We start from the raw sequence: 18261 nt of genomic DNA, 5'->3' as shown, positions 1-18261 counted from the left end.
GTTTCCCAATAGATGGATTCGATTAAAATTGCACCCATAATGTTAATTTGTCACAAAAGTAAATGAAATATTATGCTGAAAAAAATTATTCGTTCCTTCCTTTCTTCCTTCCGTATTGTATCTCAGTGTAATGGTAGATCCTGTTTATGTTGATGACACTAAAGAGCAGGGAAGGACTATAAAGTCTGTTGTGAAGTCAAAACAAACCTGAACTGTGGTAGAGGCAAACATCTAAAATTTGTCTCATTTTCTGAGTTCTCTGACATGTTAGTAAAACGTATGGGGCTGAAGAGGAGGCCCTCTAAGATAAGTTAGAAACTTACCTTGGTGGAGTCAGGAGGAGCAGGAGTGGTCTTTTGGCCATGTCAGCTTGTCAGCTGGCTGGTGGGATGCAAATGGGGCTCAGAATTTAAAATAGCCCAGGCCTGAAACTCATGACGTCCGGCAGGTTTGATGCTCACCCCACCTGAAACCTGTTCCCAGTTAAAAACTCTCCCATTTTCCAGGATTCCTTTCCAATGAAAGATTTTAGGTAGAATGAAAAGAAACCTCATGTATCCTGTAACAAAGTTGTTTCATGGATGTATATCAAAACTACTTAACAACTCTCCACCAGATGCGTTTTATCAATTGTAGGGTCATGATGGGTAATAATGGTTTTGGGAAGTGTAGTGGTAATGTTGGGATCAAGCATGGCTATGACATCAGAATGGTTAATGGATGGTGATGGTTGGAAGTCACTCTGAAGCAATTGCTACATCGCTCCACTGACTGCTACTCATCCAGCTTCATGATTGCCTGGCAGGAGGTGCATCAACAGAGTGATCCACATGATGTTTGGTTCCCCTGCCTCAAGAACTACTATACTGCATACCACCCACCAATTTGGCTTAGAAATTAGTCAGCTGTGGTTCAGTGGGTAGCACACTCGCCTGAGTCAGAAAGTTGTGGGTTCAAGACCCACTCCAGGGACTTGAGCACAAAAAATTCTAGGCTGACACCCCAGTGCAGTGCTGAGGGAGTCCTGCACTATTGGAAGTGCCCTCTTTCGGATGGGACGTTAAACCGAGGCCTGCGCCTGCTCTCTCATGTGGACAAAGCAGCCAGCATCTGATATTCTGTTTGAGGGCTGGTGAAGTGAAGACAGTACCTCATGAGGCCATAGTGAGGATGGTGACCATGTTTGCCACTCCAAAGCATCCTCCTCATAGGATGGCATTGTTTGCCTGGAAACGGTTGGAGACAGATTTGAGGATGTAGTTGATCATTACTGCTACTTGCTTTGCCAGGCCTGTAGTGCACTGACATTATGAGTGATCTTGCAGCAATTGGCACCACCCTGCATTTGGCCCTCTGTTGACAAGAAGATTGTAATGACAGTTCCCATAGGTGTTACCAGCTACATGTGCCAGGTCCTACTGATATGATTGTTGGCATCTTGGAAGGTGCAGTAAATAATGCTTGCTGGCACTTGATCTCCCTGGCATGCCTATTTTCATTTAGTTCCACTTCAAGTATGAAACACTGTAGTTGGGATGCTTCTGGAAAAATATCTAACATCAACATGAGCGAAGCCTTCGCATATAGCATTTATGCCATCAGGTATACTGTCACAGCCTCCACACACACACTAATCCAATGACAAAGTGAGGCAGGTGTACTTCTGTCTGTAGATGCAGGCATCAGATACTGGCAGATGGGCTTCGAGTGCCTCTGGTGTGCCTGCCTGGTATCCTCTATTGGTTCTTCTTCACCAGAAAAGCACAGGTATAGGAGAGTTCCCATGGGAAAACTCAATGCACCACAATTACTGGCATAAAAAGGTGGTGCCAATACATTTGTTAAAGTAGCACCTAGCTATCTAAATAAAACTGCTGAAAAAAGAAACAAAGACACAAATAAAATTTCAGAAATGGTTCGAAAATGTGCCGACAAATCTTCAGGTAGGCCTGTGAAGTCAACCTTCATACACACCTCTGTGCCAAGTAGTCTTCGAAGCCAACTTTCAGTGGAAGAAATGTGAATCAGCGCTGTACACACAGGAACACCGGACTATAGCATACGCATCTGCATCAGGACTTCAGCGTAGTAAAATCAAGCTCCCGTCTGTTTTGGCACGTGCTTCCTATGCCTCTGAAAACCAGAATTGGAAACACACACGATGGACTAAATGTATGGAGAAGCCACATTCTGGACCAGCAACCCCTTTTTCTAATTGGTTATGCCCACTTTATGCCTGAAAATATAAGCTAATTATTCTGGGGTGAATTTTCTTATGGTTTCAGCAGGTTAGCGGTTCGCAAACAACGCAGGAATGTTCTTCAGAGACGAATAGTGGGCAGAAAATGCTTCTACCCAATTTCCACCAGTAAAACTCTTCCTAAGTTCCCTCATGCTTTCTGTATCTTTGCATGATCTGCCCCAGAGTCCCAACGGATCTCAATATGCGGGAATGAGGGCCAGTCGTACAGCAACTGCAAGTTTCCTGGTTTTACACTCCTAATGTACTCTGAGTCACTTAGATTGAGATATTTGAGCAGTACTGGATTAAGGCTGTGAAGTGCATAAGGCTAATAGGAGGGGAGGGCCTATATATGAACTATATATTGCACACAATTCATAAAATCATCAACCAAATACAATTATATATTTTTCCAAATTTACAAATAACAAAAATCTGAGCTATATACATTAAAAAACAGCATGCAATTCAAACAGAGAATGTTTCTTCCTTGCTTTAACTGCGATATCAATCAAAAAATTCTCTGAATACGTCTCTTCAAACAAAGACATGTTGAATGTTTATTACACAAGGCCCATCGTCTGAAAAACAATTTCAGAAACAGCTGAACCATTTGAGCCAATTATAAAAATGAGTGTAAATCTTACATACATATCGACAATAATAAACTATAAAATATAATGACATATAAAAAAACTATTAAAAAGGGTTTGTTTGGCACATAGATATGAATAACCTAACAGTAAATAATGTGTTGTCATTCTGATGACGTTATGAGGACAAATACTGACAAGTTGATAAAACGAGGGGATGGCAAAGTTAATCCTTACTGCAAAATTTAAAATTTAGAAAGACAGAAAGTATTTCAGTGCTTCAGTTTACCTCAAAGAAAACAGTATTGAGATGACTATCTTGACTCAGAAACTACTTGACTTGAGAACACAGGTCAGAATAACATAAGAATATAGGAAGAAGAGAGCAGCTAAGGGTCACAAGGGCTTATTGAAGCTGCTCGCCCCTCAAAAAACAAATGCAATATAATTTTTCAGACTTAATTTGGAATATTCCTGTTTAGCCTTAGTAGTTTCCAGTAGGATATCTAGGGGTATCTATGAAGGCTATCTAAGGGTATCTATGAGGGCTATCTAGGGGTACTAAAGTAAATGTTGGTCCCTTAGAAGATGAGAAGGGGGATTTAATAATGGGAAATGTGGAAATGGCTGAGACCTTAAACAATTATTTTGCTTCGGTCTTCACAGCGGAAGACACAAAAACCATGCCAAAAATTGCTGGTCACAGGAATGTGGGAAGGGTGGACCTTGAGACAATCACTATCACTAGGGGGGTAGTGCTGGACAGGCTAATGGGACTCAAGGTAGACAAGTCCCCTGGTCCTAATGAAATGCATCCCAGGGTATTAAAAGAGATGGCGGAAGTTATAGCAGATGCATTCGTTCTAATCTACCAAAATTCTCTGGACTCTGGGGAGATACCAGCGGATTGGAAAGCAGCTAATGTAACGCCTCTGTTTAAAAAAGGGGACAGACAAAAGGCAGGTAACTATAGGCCAGTTAGTTTAACATCTGTAGTGGGGAAAATGCTTGAAACTATCATTAAGGAAGAAATAGCGGGACATCTAGATAGGAATAGTGCAATCAAGCAGATGCAGCATGGATTCATGAAGGGGAAATCATGTTTAACTAATTTACTGGAATTCTTTGAGGATATAACAAGCATGGTGGATAGAGGTGTACCGATGGATGTGGTGTATTTAGATTTCCAAAAGGCATTCGATAAGGTGCCACACAAAAGGTTACTGCAGAAGATAGAGGTACGTGGAGTCAGAGGAAATGTATTAGCATGGATAGAGAATTGGCTGGCGAACAGAAAGCAGAGAGTCGGGATAAATGGGTCCTTTTCGGGTTCGAAATCGGTGGTTGGTGGTGTGCCACAGGGATCGGTGCTGGGACCATAATATACATAGATGACCTGGAAGAGGGGACAGAGTGTAGTGTAACAAAATTTGCAGATGACACAAAGATTAGTGGGAAAGTGGGTTGTGTAGAGGACACAGAGAGGCTGCAAAGAGATTTAGATAGGTTAAGCGAATGGGCTAAGGTTTGGCAGATGGAATACAATGTCGGAAAGTGTGAAGTCATCCACCTTGGGGAAAAAAAACAGTAAAAGGGAATATTATTTGAATGGGGAGAAATTACAACATGCTGCGGTGCAGAGGGACCTGGGGGTCCTTGTGCATGAATCCCAAAAAGTTAGTTTGCAGGTGCAGCAGATAATCAGGAAGGCGAATGCAATGCTGGCCTTCATTGCGAGAGGGATGGAGTACAAAAGCAGGGAGGTCCTGCTGCAACTGTACAGGGTATTGGTGAGGCCGCACCTGGAATACTGCGTGCAGTTTTGGTCACCTTACTTAAGGAAGGATATACTCGCTTTGGAGGGGGTACAGAGACGATTCATGAGGCTGATTCCAGAGATGAGGGGGTTACCTTATGATGATAGATTGAGTAGACGGGGTCTTTACTCGTTGGAGTTCAGAAGGATGAGGGGTGATCTTATAGAAACAATTAAAATAATGAAAGGGATAGACAAGATAGAGGCAGAGAGGTTGTTTCCACTGGTCGGGGAGACGAGAACTAGGGGGCACAACCTCAAAATACGGGGGAGCCAATTTAAAACCGAGTTGAGAAGGAATTTCTTCTCCCAGAGGGTTGTGAATCTGTGGAATTCTCTGCCCAAGGAAGCAGTTGAGGCTAGCTCATTGAATGTATTCAAGTCACAGATAGATAGATTTTTAACCAATAAGGGAATTAAGGGTTACGGGGAGCGGGCGGGTAAGTGGAGCTGAGTCCACGACCAGATCAGCCATGATCTTGTTGAATGGCGGAGCATGCTCGAGGGGCTAGATGGCCTACTCCTGTTCCTAATTCTTATGTTCTTATGTACCTATGAGGGATATCTAGGGGTATCTATGAGGGATATCTAGGGGTACCTATGAGGGATAACTAGGAGTATCTATGAGGGATATAGAAACATAGAAACATAGAAAATAGGTGCAGGAGCAGGCCATTCACCCTTCTAGCCTGCACCGCCATTCAATGAGTTCATGGCTGAACATGAAACTTCAGTACCCCCTTCCTGCTTTCTCGCCATACCCCTTGATCCCCCGAGTAGTAAGGCCTTCATCTAACTCCCTTTTGAATATATTTAGTGAATTGGCCCCAACCACTTTCTGTGGCAGAGAATTCCACAGGTTCACCACTCTCTGGGTGAAGAAGTCTCTCCTCATCTCGGTCCTAAATGGCTTACCCCTTATCCTTAGACTGTGACCCCTGGTTCTGGACTTCCCCAACATTGGGAACATTCTTCCTGCATCTAACCCGTCTAAACCCATCAGGATTTTAAACGTTTCTATGAGGTCCCCTCTCATTCTTCTGAACTCCAGTGAATACAAGCCCAGTTGATCCTGTCTTTCTTGATAGGTCAGTCCCACCGTCCCGGGAATCAGTCTGGTGAATCTTCGCTGCACTCCCTCAATAGCAAGAATGTCCTTCCTCAAGTTAGGAGACCAAAATTGTACACAATACTCCAGGTGTGGCCTCACCAAGGCCCTGTACAACTGTAGCAACACCTCCCTGCCCCTGTACTCAAATCCCCTCGCTATGAAGGCCAACATGCCATTTGCTTTCTTAACCGCCTGCTGTACCTGCATGCCAACCTTCAATGACTGATGTACCATTACACCCAGGTCTCGTTGCACCTTCCCTTTTCCTAATCTGTCACCATTCAGATAATAGTCTGTCTCTCTGTTTTTACCACCAAAGTGGATAACCTCACATTTATCCACATTATACTTCATCTGCCATGCATTTGCCCACTCACCTAACCTATCCAAGTCACTCTGCAGCCTCATAGCATCCTCCTCGCAGCTCACACTGCCACCCAACTTAGTGTCATCCGCAAATTTGCAGATACTACATTTAATCCCCTCGTCTAAATCATTAATGTACAATGTAAACAGCTGGGGCCCCAGCACAGAACCTTGCGGTACCCCACTAGTCACTGCCTGCCATTCTGAAAAGTACCCATTTACTCCTACTCTTTGCTTCCTGTCTGACAACCAGTTCTCAATCCATGTCAGCACACTACCCCCAATCCCATGTGCTTTAACTTTGCACATGAATCTCTTGTGTGGGACCTTGTCGAAAGCCTTCTGAAAGTCCAAATATACCACATCAACTGGTTCTCGTTTGTTCACTTTACTGGAAACATCCTCAAAAAATTCCAGAAGATTTGTCAAACATGATTTCCCCTTCACAAATCCATGCTGACTTGGACCTATCATGTCACCATTTTCCAAATGCGCTGCTATGACATCCTTAATAATTGATTCCATCATTTTACCCACTACTGAGGTCAGGCTGACCGGTCTATAATTCCCTGTTTTCTCTCTCCCTCCTTTTTTAAAAAGTGGGGTTACATTGGCTACCCTCCACTCGATAGGAACTGATCCAGAGTCTATGGAATGTTGGAAAATGACTGTCAATGCATCCGCTATTTCCAAGGCCACCTCCTTAAGTACTCTGGGATGTAGTCCATCAGGCCCTGGGGATTTATCGGCCTTCAATCCCATCAATTTCCCCAACACAATTTCTCGACTAATAAAGATTTCCCTCAGTTCCTCCTCCCTACTAGACCCTCTGACCCCTTTTATATCCGGAAGGTTGTTGGTGTCCTCCTTAGTGAATACTGAACCAAAGTACTTGTTCAATTGGTCTGCCATTTCTTTGTTCCCCGTTATGACTTCCCCTGATTCTGACTGCAGGGGACCTACGTTTGTCTTTACTAACCTTTTTCTCTTTACACACCTATAGAAACTTTTGCAATCCGCCTTAATGTTCCCTGCAAGCTTCTTCTCGTACTCCATTTTCCCTGCCCTAATCAAACCCTTTGTCCTCCTCTGCTGAGTTCTAAATTTCTCCCAGTCCCCAGGTTCGCTGCTATTTCTGGCCAATTTGTATGCCACTTCCTTGGCTTTAATACTATCCCTGATTTCCCTTGATAGCCACGGTTGAGCCACCTTCCCTTTTTTATTTTTACGCCAGACAGGAATGTACAATTGTTGTAATTCATCCATGCGGTCTCTAAATGTCTGCCATTGCCCATCCACAGTCAACCCCTTAAGTATCATTCGCCAATCTATCCTAGCCAATTCACGCCTCATACCTTCAAAGTTACCCTTCTTTAAGTTCTGGACCATGGTCTCTGAATTAACTGTTTCATTCTCCATCCTAATGCAGAATTCCACCATATTATGGTCACTCTTCCCCAAGGGGCCTCGCACAATGAGATTGCTAATTAGTCCTCTCTCATTACACAACACCCAGTCTAAGATGGCCTCCCCCCTAGTTGGTTCCTCAACATATTGGTCTGGAAAACCATCCCTTCTGCACTCCAGGAAATCCTCCTCCACCGTATTGCTTCCAGTTTGGCTAGCCCAATCTATGTGCATATTAAAGTCACCCATTATAACTGCTGCACCTTTATTGCATGCACCCCTAATTTCCTGTTTGATGCCCTCCCCAACATCACTACTACTGTTTGGAGGTCTGTACACAACTCCCACTAACGTTTTTTGCCCTTTGGTGTTCTGCAGCTCTACCCATATAGATTCCACATCATCCAAGCTAATGTCTTTCCTAACTATTGCATTAATCTCCTCTTTAACCAGCAATGCTACCCCACCTCCTTTTCCTTTTATTCTATCCTTCCTGAATGTTGAATACCCCTGGATGTTGAGTTCCAAGCCCTGATCATCCTGGAGCCACGTCTCCGTAATCCCAATCACATCATATTTGTTAACATCTATTTGCACAGTTAATTCATCCACCTTATTGCGGATACTCATTGCATTAAGACACAAAGCCTTCAGGCTTGTTTTTTAACACTCTTTGTCCTTTTAGAATTCTACCGCACAGTGGCCCTTCTAGGGGTATCAATGAGGGATATCTAGGGGTATCTATGAGGGATATCTAGGGGTACCTATGAGGAAATACATACTCTACTAAATACTTTTGACATTTGACTTTGACATCTATATTTCCACTTTCAAAAGATAAATGAAAATTCTTCATCCTTTCATAAGCATTCACAATTATCAAACCTGATATTATTTATACATTTATCCTATGAACAGCATACATAACTCTCCGGGTGAATTTTTTTTGTCTATTTATACATGTTTCAAAATTGTCACGGAATTTTATACACACTTTGAGCCAAAAGGACACAATGTTTGCACCTCTGAAGATATAATTATTAAGTTATAGATGATATTGTTTAACCAACCTTGTGACAAAGAGTTAGGGTTAATCATATAAAAATTAGGGCCTAAAGTTGAGAGCTGCAGCCATACTAGCCTGTGGGTTAATCTGGCCCTGCATATGAGGCATAGCAGCTGGCAGGATCAGCTAATACAGGGAGTTTCTGAGCCTGAGTCTGGAGAGTTTAATCGTGATTTTTGCGATTGTTCTGCCATTGTGTCGAGAATGGGTGAGCATCACCCTCTTAGGATTAAGGAGACGGAGAACGAGGTGAAAGGTTGTGGTTGTGTGATGGATGCCAGGGTGATAGAGTAAGTGTTTAGTCACAAACCTAGTGTCGGCAATATCCCGCCAAGCTCGCCATCTCCCACCGCAAGAGTGAGTGCTTCCCCGTGAGGTGAATCACCTTCTCCTCATAATGGCCCCAAGTTTCCACATGATTTGCTCCTGATTTTTAGGAGCAACTGGTGTAGAACGGAGTATCTTAGAAATCGGAATTCTCGCCATTTAGTTTGCTCCAGTTCTAGTCAGTTAGAACAGTTTCACTTTGGAACAGAATTTTTTTTTCAAAAGGGGGCGTGTCCGGCCACTTAGTCCTGTTTTCAAAGTTTCGTCAGTGAAAACTTACTCCAAACTAACTTAGAATGGAGTAAGTGAAGATTTTTGTACGCTCGAAAAAACCTTGTCTACACTTTAGAAAATCAGGCGTAGGTTACAAATCAGGCGTAGGGAATGGGGGGGGGGGGTTTAAAGGGAAGTTTACAAACATTAAACACTTCAGTTTTACAAATAAAGAGCCATCATCAATAATAAATGATAAATACATCAATAAATCATCCAATAAATCAATCAAAAAAAATAAATAAGAAATAATTTTTTTTTAAAATCAATAAATAAAACATTTTCTACTTACCGACTGCAGCACCGGGAGGCCTCCAACAGCGTGCTGGGATGCCCCCCCCCCCCCCCAGTGTGTCTCTGTCAGTGTCTCTATCTCTCTGTCTGTCTGTGTGTCTCTCATTCTCTGTCTGTCAGTGTCTGTGTTTCTGACAGCGAGGGGAGGGGGAGGAGGGGGGTAGAGGGAGAGAGGGGGGGAGCAGAGGGAGGGATGGGGGAGAAGGGGGAGGGGGAGAAGGGGGAGGGGGGAGAAGGGGATAAAGGGGAGAAGGGGGAGAATGGAGATGGGGGGGGAGAGATGGGGGGGGGGAAGGAAAAGAGAAGGGGGAGGGAGGCTGAACGGGCCGGGCCCGAGACTTCGAGCAGGGCCCGTCCCCAGCACCAGATTTACAGGTAGGTGGCGTTGGGTCGGGTCGGGGCGTGGTGGGAGGGGAGAGGGAGGGAGAGGGAGGTCACGTTGGGGGGAGGGAGGTCAGGTCGGATCCAGTCCGTGGGGGGGGTGGGGGGGGGAAGCGGGAGTCGGGCCGGGTCCAGTCCGGGGGCGGGAAGCGGGAGTCGAGTCGGGTCGGGTCAGGAGGAAGCAGGAGCTGGCCGTGGGAGGAGCCTTATTCACGCAGCCCCAGTGAGGCCATTCAGCCAGGGCTAGGGGCTGCGTGCTTTGGGCCCCTCCCACACAGTTTTGGGTGCCTGGAGCTACTGAACATGCGCGCCCACTGTAGCGCGCATGTGCAGAGGTCCCGGCACTGTTTTCAGCGCAGGGACCTGGCTCCGCCCCCTACAGCTCGTGCTGGCTGCACCGAGGGCCAGAGGACCTGCAGGGAGGTGGAGAATCTGGAGGGTTTTTTTTAGGCGCACTTTGTGGCGCGAAAAATGGGCGTCCAGGTCGGGACTGCGCCGTTCTCGGTGCGGCTCGAAACTTGGGCCCAACATGTGAGGGGTTTAAAGACAGGGATGCATCCGCTGATGGCCTGCTTCTCTTGGGCATTGTGAACCATTTTCTCCTGCAAGAAAATGGAGTAAATTATGGAAAACTAGCAGTTAAGTAGTGTGTGCCAAGTGGTTTAGGAGTGCTGAAGTAAGAGATGTAGGAATATCACCCCGTTAAAGTGGAGGAAGGGGTTCCAAGGTTGTAAGTGTTTGCTGTTAGGGAGCTGTGTAGCCATAGTGCAAGATACCAAGTTCGAGCCTCCACTTAGACAGAGTGCATTGCGAAGGATTAGTTTTACATGTTGCTTTAAGAGGGTGTTGGTGTCCAGGATGAGTAATGAAGAAAAGGAACGGTGTCTGGTGTTACTTTTCCTGCTCTGATGAGATTATTGAACTTCTTACGGCATTGGTCTACAGTTCTGGGGTGAGAGAGTTGGCACTTAGTACAAGTGTCACTTCCCTCCACGTTGCACGTGACATTCCTGGCAGACAGATACCCAGGACTCTGTGCTACCTTCATTTATTTTCCTCAATGAGGGCCTTGTGCATTTGGGTCAGAAACATTTTGTGTTCTTCACCTGTAAGTAACAAATTATATGCAGAATATTGAAAAATTGAAAGGTAAGAACTGCAGATTGGAAAACTTATCTACTTACAACATTTACATGCTAAATAATATTGTAAACTTAAGTTATTTATGTCAATGACTAAAATTGGTCAGAAACAAATAAAAAAAGATAATTAAGCTTATTGTATGGTTACAGTAATTTAATTTAACAGTGGCTCACTGACAGGTTACAGAAATGTGGAAGCATTGTGCTTTGATTACTTGTAAACTGAGTTTGCCAGATGATATATTAGTATGAGCTTAATTTGCATATTTGTTGAATATTGTTTTGAAGCAAGCTGAGTAACTGAATTAATTGTCATGACGGCCACCGCGAGCACATCACTAATAAAATAATTTCTATAGCAACCAACTTCGACATGTTGAAAATGGAATTGTGATTTAGTTTCTCAAACACTGAGTGTAAAATATTGCTTGGAGAAAGCACGGAAACTGGGTGGGGAGAGTCGCACATCCATAATTCAACCTGCCCAATTTTCCTTCAGGCAGCACAGATGAATATCTGCCGTACGTTAACCATAAGTACAAGAGGAATTTATTTCCCTCTTATTGCCAATTCTCAAGCCAATTAAATAATTGACTCATGGGCAGGATTCTGGCTAACTCGTGGGAAAAATAAGATCAAGCCTTCAAATTCTGTTCCATTTGGAACGGCCGCACCTGGAGAGTTCAATATTTTAACCAGAGTAGCTGCTTGGATGGCTGATTCTGCAGATTTTGTGCCACACCAATTGTCCAAAATGGGCTGTATCTTTTATGTGTTTGTGTTTGTGTTGCTTTTGAAAAGGAGAGATCACCCATTGGAGATGCTGCATAGAGACTCTTTAACTAATGTAATATGCCTTATCTTTATATAATAGCAGTGTGTTGATTTCAAAATCTCTTCATGCTTTCCTCATCTTACCTTAGTGGTCTGTTGCCTTACATCCCCATGTATACCTGTTGCTCCTCTACCACCACACATTTTGGCCTTCCCTTACTTAACTCCAACATCAGTGGACACATATTCAGCCATTACACGTACGACATGTGGATTTCTGCACGCAGATCACTCCACCTTGCTAACTCACTCCCTACTTTCAAAAACCTCCCCAAAATCTTTTGACTGTGCCTGTGATTCCCCAGCCTAGCTTCTCTATTCCCTTCCCATTTACTTATCTTTGCTATCCACCAGATCTCTTTATTTTTTATTGCCCTGAGATGATTTCCTGCACATGAGGGGTGTTATATAAGAGCAAAAGTTATTAGCAGGAGGCATAAACTAAACAATGACTAATAAACCTGACATACACTATGGTGTGCAATTTTTCTGTCTCTCACATTTTTAATGACATTTTCTTTCTTTACAGGCGTCATTCAGTGTCCCCAAACACTCTTTTATTGCCAGTGAGAAGTCCAACATACCCATTAAGTGACAGTGAAGACTCCTATAGGTTTAATAGGTATACTCAGGTTTCAACTCCTAGACTGAGTCTGAGGGATTGTGGGTCAGGAGGAGCAACACCAAGAAGCAGTTTTCTACATTCATGCAGTATTGACTCACAAAGTCCTTTACTGAAAACTGTGAGTATTGGATGCTTAGACAAAGACCTGCCAGGCACCACAGTTGAAGGAAGCAGAGTCCAGAAACAACCACAGGAAGAATGCCAAGAAGGCCCAGGTGAAGGGATAGGCACCCACCAACTTAACCCGAGTACGCTGACTTTGGGAACTGCTGCTACCCTCCGGAACCTTTCCCTCAGCAGGGCCAGCATCCGCTCTCAGACCGTTGACATTAGGCAGAAGATTTCAGAATGGGAATGCAGAAAGGAAATGTCCCCCAGACGGAATCTGATGCTGGAAAAGAGAAAAGTCGGAGATAGGGCGAGTAGTGAGGGGTGCCCCAGTATGCTGCCTTCACCATGCAGCGAGAAGACCTTCGATCTGACAGCATTTAAAAGAATGAGTCGGTCATTTTCAGAGTGCTCATACCCTGAGACTGAAGATGAAGCATCTGATAAAGAGTCATTTGCCAGACATGAAAGATTGTTTGGTAAGAACCAGTCGTCCAATACTTGCAGCAAAGAACATGTGAGGAAACAGACATCTGCTGTGTTAAGCAGGATTCAGAAAATTGAGCAAGCTCTCAAGGAGAGCCCCAATAAGGACCTTCCCCAGTTACCCAGCAGCTGCTATGGGAGGGAAAGACTAAGGAAAAAATCTTTCACACTAAGTGTGTCAGAGGATGTTAAGGAGACTGGGAGTACAATGAAGAGAGGGAGCGTTAGCTCTGTGGTAACAGAGCCAGAGTCTGACCCTGTGATTGAGAAAACGACATTACAGTGGCAGTTTAGTCAGAATTGTGACAGCTCGTGCCACCAGCCTGAACCATCAGGTGAGAGTCCGCCCAGCATCGTGGTGAATCCTTTGCCAAAACCAAAACGCACCTTTGAGTACGAAGCAGATAAAAACCATAGGAGTACTCCTAGCAACAGTCTACCTCCATCGTCTACTCTTACTTCTCCCCCTCCTCTCCCATCAACACCTGCACCTCCCGTCACCCGCAGGCAGAAAAAAGATTCAAACCTTCACAGGAAAATCCATAACAGGTAAACTGGCAATTTTTCTATAATACTTATGTGTTATGTATAAACGTTATAACCATCTGCCAGTAAAATATAGTAAAAGTGAAGTTGTTTACAGTGAATTACACAGTGAATTACACTAGGACCTATCATGTATAATACAGCTTTAAAGTAACGTACAGGCACTCTGGAAAAATAAGACATTGAATGAAAATAAAGAGGTAGGATTGCATCAGCGTGTAAATACACCATATAGTGTGATACTGAACCAGACAGCCTAGGAAGGCCCCAGGTATGATTTGTAATCTGTGCTGAGTCATCGTTGGGGCACTAAAATTAGCCTTAGTGTCTCCAGCCTAAGGATTAGAAGAAACCAGTCAGGATTCTTACTTCTGATCACTATCAGAAGACTATATGTGTACAGGTGTGGACAGATCAGGTTCAATTATGATACCATAGCTTAATGGCCACTACTAGTCACATATGAAGAATCTCTCCGTGGACAAAATATTGTAGGTCTGCAGGCATCCAACACACCTTAGCCCAACAGGACTCAACACCTTGAGTAAGGAAGGGAAAAAGAGAGCAAAATTGGAAAAAAAGAAATAAATAAAGGGCTAAATTTCATCTCTGATTCTTGTATTGATACGGCCATCCTCCTAGAAACAATTTTTATATGCCAAGAGTAAACATAAATCGACTATAATTGGCAGCACAGTGTACAATTTTGAGCTATAGAATCAATATTTATGACTTTATTTTAATTTGCTGCTCATGCACCAGACATACATCTTTGCAGAAAGGAACAAATAACCCAGTACAATGCTTGAACTTTAAAATGGACATATCCTCTTTGGTTGCAAAACTGGAAAATCACTCAGTCCTAACACTGAGGATTAACTCAAATCTTTTGAAAGGGAATCCTACCCTTATACCCTCGCAATCACTCAACTCACTAGTCAGAACATTACAGAGTTTTGGCATCAGTGTCCCTCACAGGTTAATTGTGCAGTGCATCAAAAAATATTGAATGCCATTGATATTGCTGGTACAGATTGAACCTCCCTTATCCAGAACTCCCTTATCCAGAACCACCCCTCATCCAGAACCATTCCCGTCCACCGCGTATGCACAGAACTCCGACATGAACAGATTGAACAAATTGATGTCCTTCCTCGATGCCGACTCCCGCAATCGCTGGCCTGACCCCGCGATCCCCACACCCCCCCCACCCCCATGATCTCTCTGCCACACTCCCAGCCCCAAGCCCAGCCAGCCCTGATATCCCCTTGCTCAGTACCTGTACCATCCAATTTAACGTGATCACAGGCCAGGTCCCGAGGGTTACAAATAAGGGAGATTCAACCTGTATTAGGATTATTGAATACCTCTCCGCAATGCAGACCCGATCCTTACACCTTTGCACCACAAGAGAATGCAACATTTAATAGAACCCATGATACATTCAATGTGCACTTCTGTCCAAATTATAATACTTTTGGTCCTGATTTGAGATCATGACAATTTTGAAAGCGCTTTCAGTCCCAATTTCGCAAGCCCTTAAGAACACACCTGGCTAGTGCCAATTAAGGAAAGTGTTATTTGGCCTGTGCTGATACTTCCTCCTCAGTGATGATGATAACACAGTTCTCAACACCCTTTGGAATAGTTTCAACCCAATACAATGAAACTGTTATTACACTCACTAGCACAGCCTTCTCAGAATGACTCAAGTACTAAGAGAACTGCTGAGATGTACAAAAGCATTGAGACTGCATCGGGCTTGGTTTTAATTACATTTACTGTTAACACAAAGTTGCTTTCTGCCTGCTGTGCTTTCTGCCTGGTGTGGTTTTATTTCATTTTAATTGTGTTGTTTTGGCTGCTGAACTGAAGTTTAGCACTAGAATTTTCCTGGTGCGCTTTTTCATTTGATATTTATAATCATCCTAAATTTGTACGGCCTTAGTTTGTCATTCAGAATTGGGTTCGAATTTGTAATATTCTCCCCTCCCCTGACAAATTGTACTTTGAGCTTCTGCTATATAACTATACTTCCAAGAAACGTCCATGATACAGTTAAGTTTGTGTGTAGTTTAGTTTCCTTAAAGGGGATGGAAAATACTCTGCCGTTCGATTGAAGTAAATGTTCGACTCACCGCAAATTGCTTTTAAAAAATCTTTAGGTTTATCACTGACATGATGCCCTTCGAGCAGAAACTCTCTCCTTCACTGTGAGCTGCTCAGGTGACATCAATTACAGAGAGATTCTTCATACAAATCTCCCAGCTTGCGGCATGGTTTTCGATGTGTGACCAGCTCTTGGGCAGGTCACTCTGTGTCATTATGTTGACCATGTCATTTTTATCAACATCTCAGAGCCGATTATTCATGTCTGCATTGCCAGCAGAGAGCTTCACCTTCCAGCCGTGTGTATCTGGAAATAACTGCCACACAGCCCATTATTTTCCATCCATTTACCAGTATATCTGTCTTGCAGAAAAGTAACTCTACCAATAGTGGAAACTCACAAAATGTAATCCTTACCTTTTTACCAAAGTTACTGTTTGCCTCTTCACCTATCTTTCCTTCTTTAAGACACTCCTTGAAACATATTTCTTTTACTAAGCCTTTAATTACCCAAATATCTTCATTTTTGGCTTGGTGTCCATTTTGGTTTGATCACACCTCCGTGAAAGACATTAGGACATTTTTTGACATTAAATATACGATATAAATGTATGCTGTTATTTCTAAATTTCTGCTTTTCTTCCTCCCCTAAGCATATGACAGAGTCCTTTGTGAATATATACATGCAATCCACCATTCATAAATCCTGATCAGACAGGTGCAATTCCTTGTCGCTCCAGTAACTCTGAGGCTCTTTGTTGGAATTTTGGCGCCCTTCATATTTTCTCACCGCTCTGATTCTTTTTGGAAACAATCTTGTTGGAAGCCAGCCTTGTGGCTGACCACATATCTAAATACAGTGGCCCCAAAAGTCATCTGGCCACGATCGCAGCAGTTATGTTAGAATGACTAAGAAAGCAATAAAGTAAGGAAAGATAGATTACGAAGGTAAACTTGCGCAAAACATAAAAACAGATAGTAAAACCTTTTACAGATATATAAAACGGAAAAGAGTAACTAAAGTAAATGTTGGTCCCTTAGAAGATGAGAAGAGGGATTTAATAATGGGAAATGTGGAAATGGCTGAGACCTTAAACAATTATTTTGCTTCGGTCTTCACAGTGGAAGACACAAAAACCATGCCAAAAATTGCTGGTCACAGAAATGTGGGAAGGGAGGACCTTGAGACAATCATTATCACTAGGGGGGTAGTGCTGGACAGGCTAATGGGACTCAAGGTAGACAAGTCCCCTGGTCCTGATGAAATGCATCCCAGGGTATTAAAAGAGATGGCGGAAGTTATAGCAGATGCATTCGTTATAATCTACCAAAATTCTCTGAACTCTGGGGAGGTACCAGCGGATTGGAAAGCAGCTAATGTAACGCCTCTGTTTAAAAAAGGGGACAGACAAAAGGCAGGTAACTATAGGCCGGTTAGTTTAACATCTGTAGTGAGGAAAATGCTTGAAACTATCATTAAGGAAGAAATAGTGGGACACCTAGATAGGAATAGTGCAATCAAGCAGACGCAGCATGGATTCAAGAAGGGGAAATCATGTTTAACTAATTTACTGGAATTCTTTGAGGATATAACGAGCATGGTGGATAGAGGTGTACCGATGGATGTGGTGTATTTAGATTTTCAAAAGGCATTCGATAAGGTGCCACACAAAAGGTTACTGCAGAAGATAAAGGTACGCAGAGTCAGAGGAAATGTATTAGCATGGATAGAGAATTGGCTGGCTAACAGAAAGCAGAGAGTCGGGATAAATGGGTCCTTTCGGGTTGGCGATCGGTGGTTAGTGGTGTGCCACAGGGATCGGTGCTGGGACCACAACTGTTTACAATATACATAGATGACCTGGAAGAGGGGACAGAGTGTAGTGTAACAAAATTTGCAGATGACACAAAGATTAGTGGGAAAGCGGGTTGTGTAGAAGACACAGAGAGGCTGTAACGAGATTTGGATAGGTTAAGCGAATGGGCTAAGGTTTGGCAGATGGAATACAATGTCAGAAAGTGTGAGGTCACCCACCTTGGGAAAAAAAACAGTAAAAGGGAATATTATTTGAATGGGGAGAAATTACAACATGCTGCAGTGCAGAGGGACCTGGGGGTCCTTGTGCATGAATCCCAAAAAGTTAGTTTGCAGGTGCAGCAGGTAATCAGGAAGGCGAATGGAATGTTGGCCTTCATTGCGAGAGGGATGGAGTACAAAAGCAGGGAGGTCCTTCTGCAACTGTATAGGATATTGGTGAGGCCGCACCTGGAGTACTGCGTGCAGTTTTGGTCACCTTACTTAAGGAAGGATATACTAGCTTTGGAGGGGGTACGGAGACGATTCACTAGGCTGATTCCGGAGATGAGGGGGTTACCTTATGATGATAGATTGAGTAGACTGGGTCTTTACTCGTTGGAGTTCAGAAGGATGAGGGTGATCTTATAAAAACATTTAAAATAATAAAAGGGATAGACAAGGTAGAGGCAGAGAGGTTGTTTCCACTGGTCGGGAAGACTAGAACTAGGGGGCACAGC

The 18261-nt window shown here is 43.5% G+C and overlaps 1 protein-coding gene across 2 annotated transcripts in view; it reads left to right on the top strand.

Moving 5' to 3' along the window:
* Nucleotides 1–18261, top strand: part of dennd2b (DENN domain containing 2B) — a 489686-nt gene that overhangs the window by 223926 nt on the left and 247499 nt on the right. For both annotated transcript variants that reach the window (XM_070899957.1, XM_070899956.1), the window contains exon 3: nucleotides 12382–13620. In XM_070899957.1, coding sequence (XP_070756058.1) covers nucleotides 12382–13620 — 1239 coding nt within the window. The remainder of the gene's footprint in view (nucleotides 1–12381; nucleotides 13621–18261) is intronic.

Source organism: Pristiophorus japonicus, chromosome 14 (assembly GCF_044704955.1).
Source record: "Pristiophorus japonicus isolate sPriJap1 chromosome 14, sPriJap1.hap1, whole genome shotgun sequence".
In the NCBI taxonomy this organism is placed as follows: domain Eukaryota; kingdom Metazoa; phylum Chordata; class Chondrichthyes; family Pristiophoridae; genus Pristiophorus; species Pristiophorus japonicus.
Note: the sequence above shows the minus strand (reverse complement) of the source record. Positions and strands in the feature narration are given on the sequence as shown.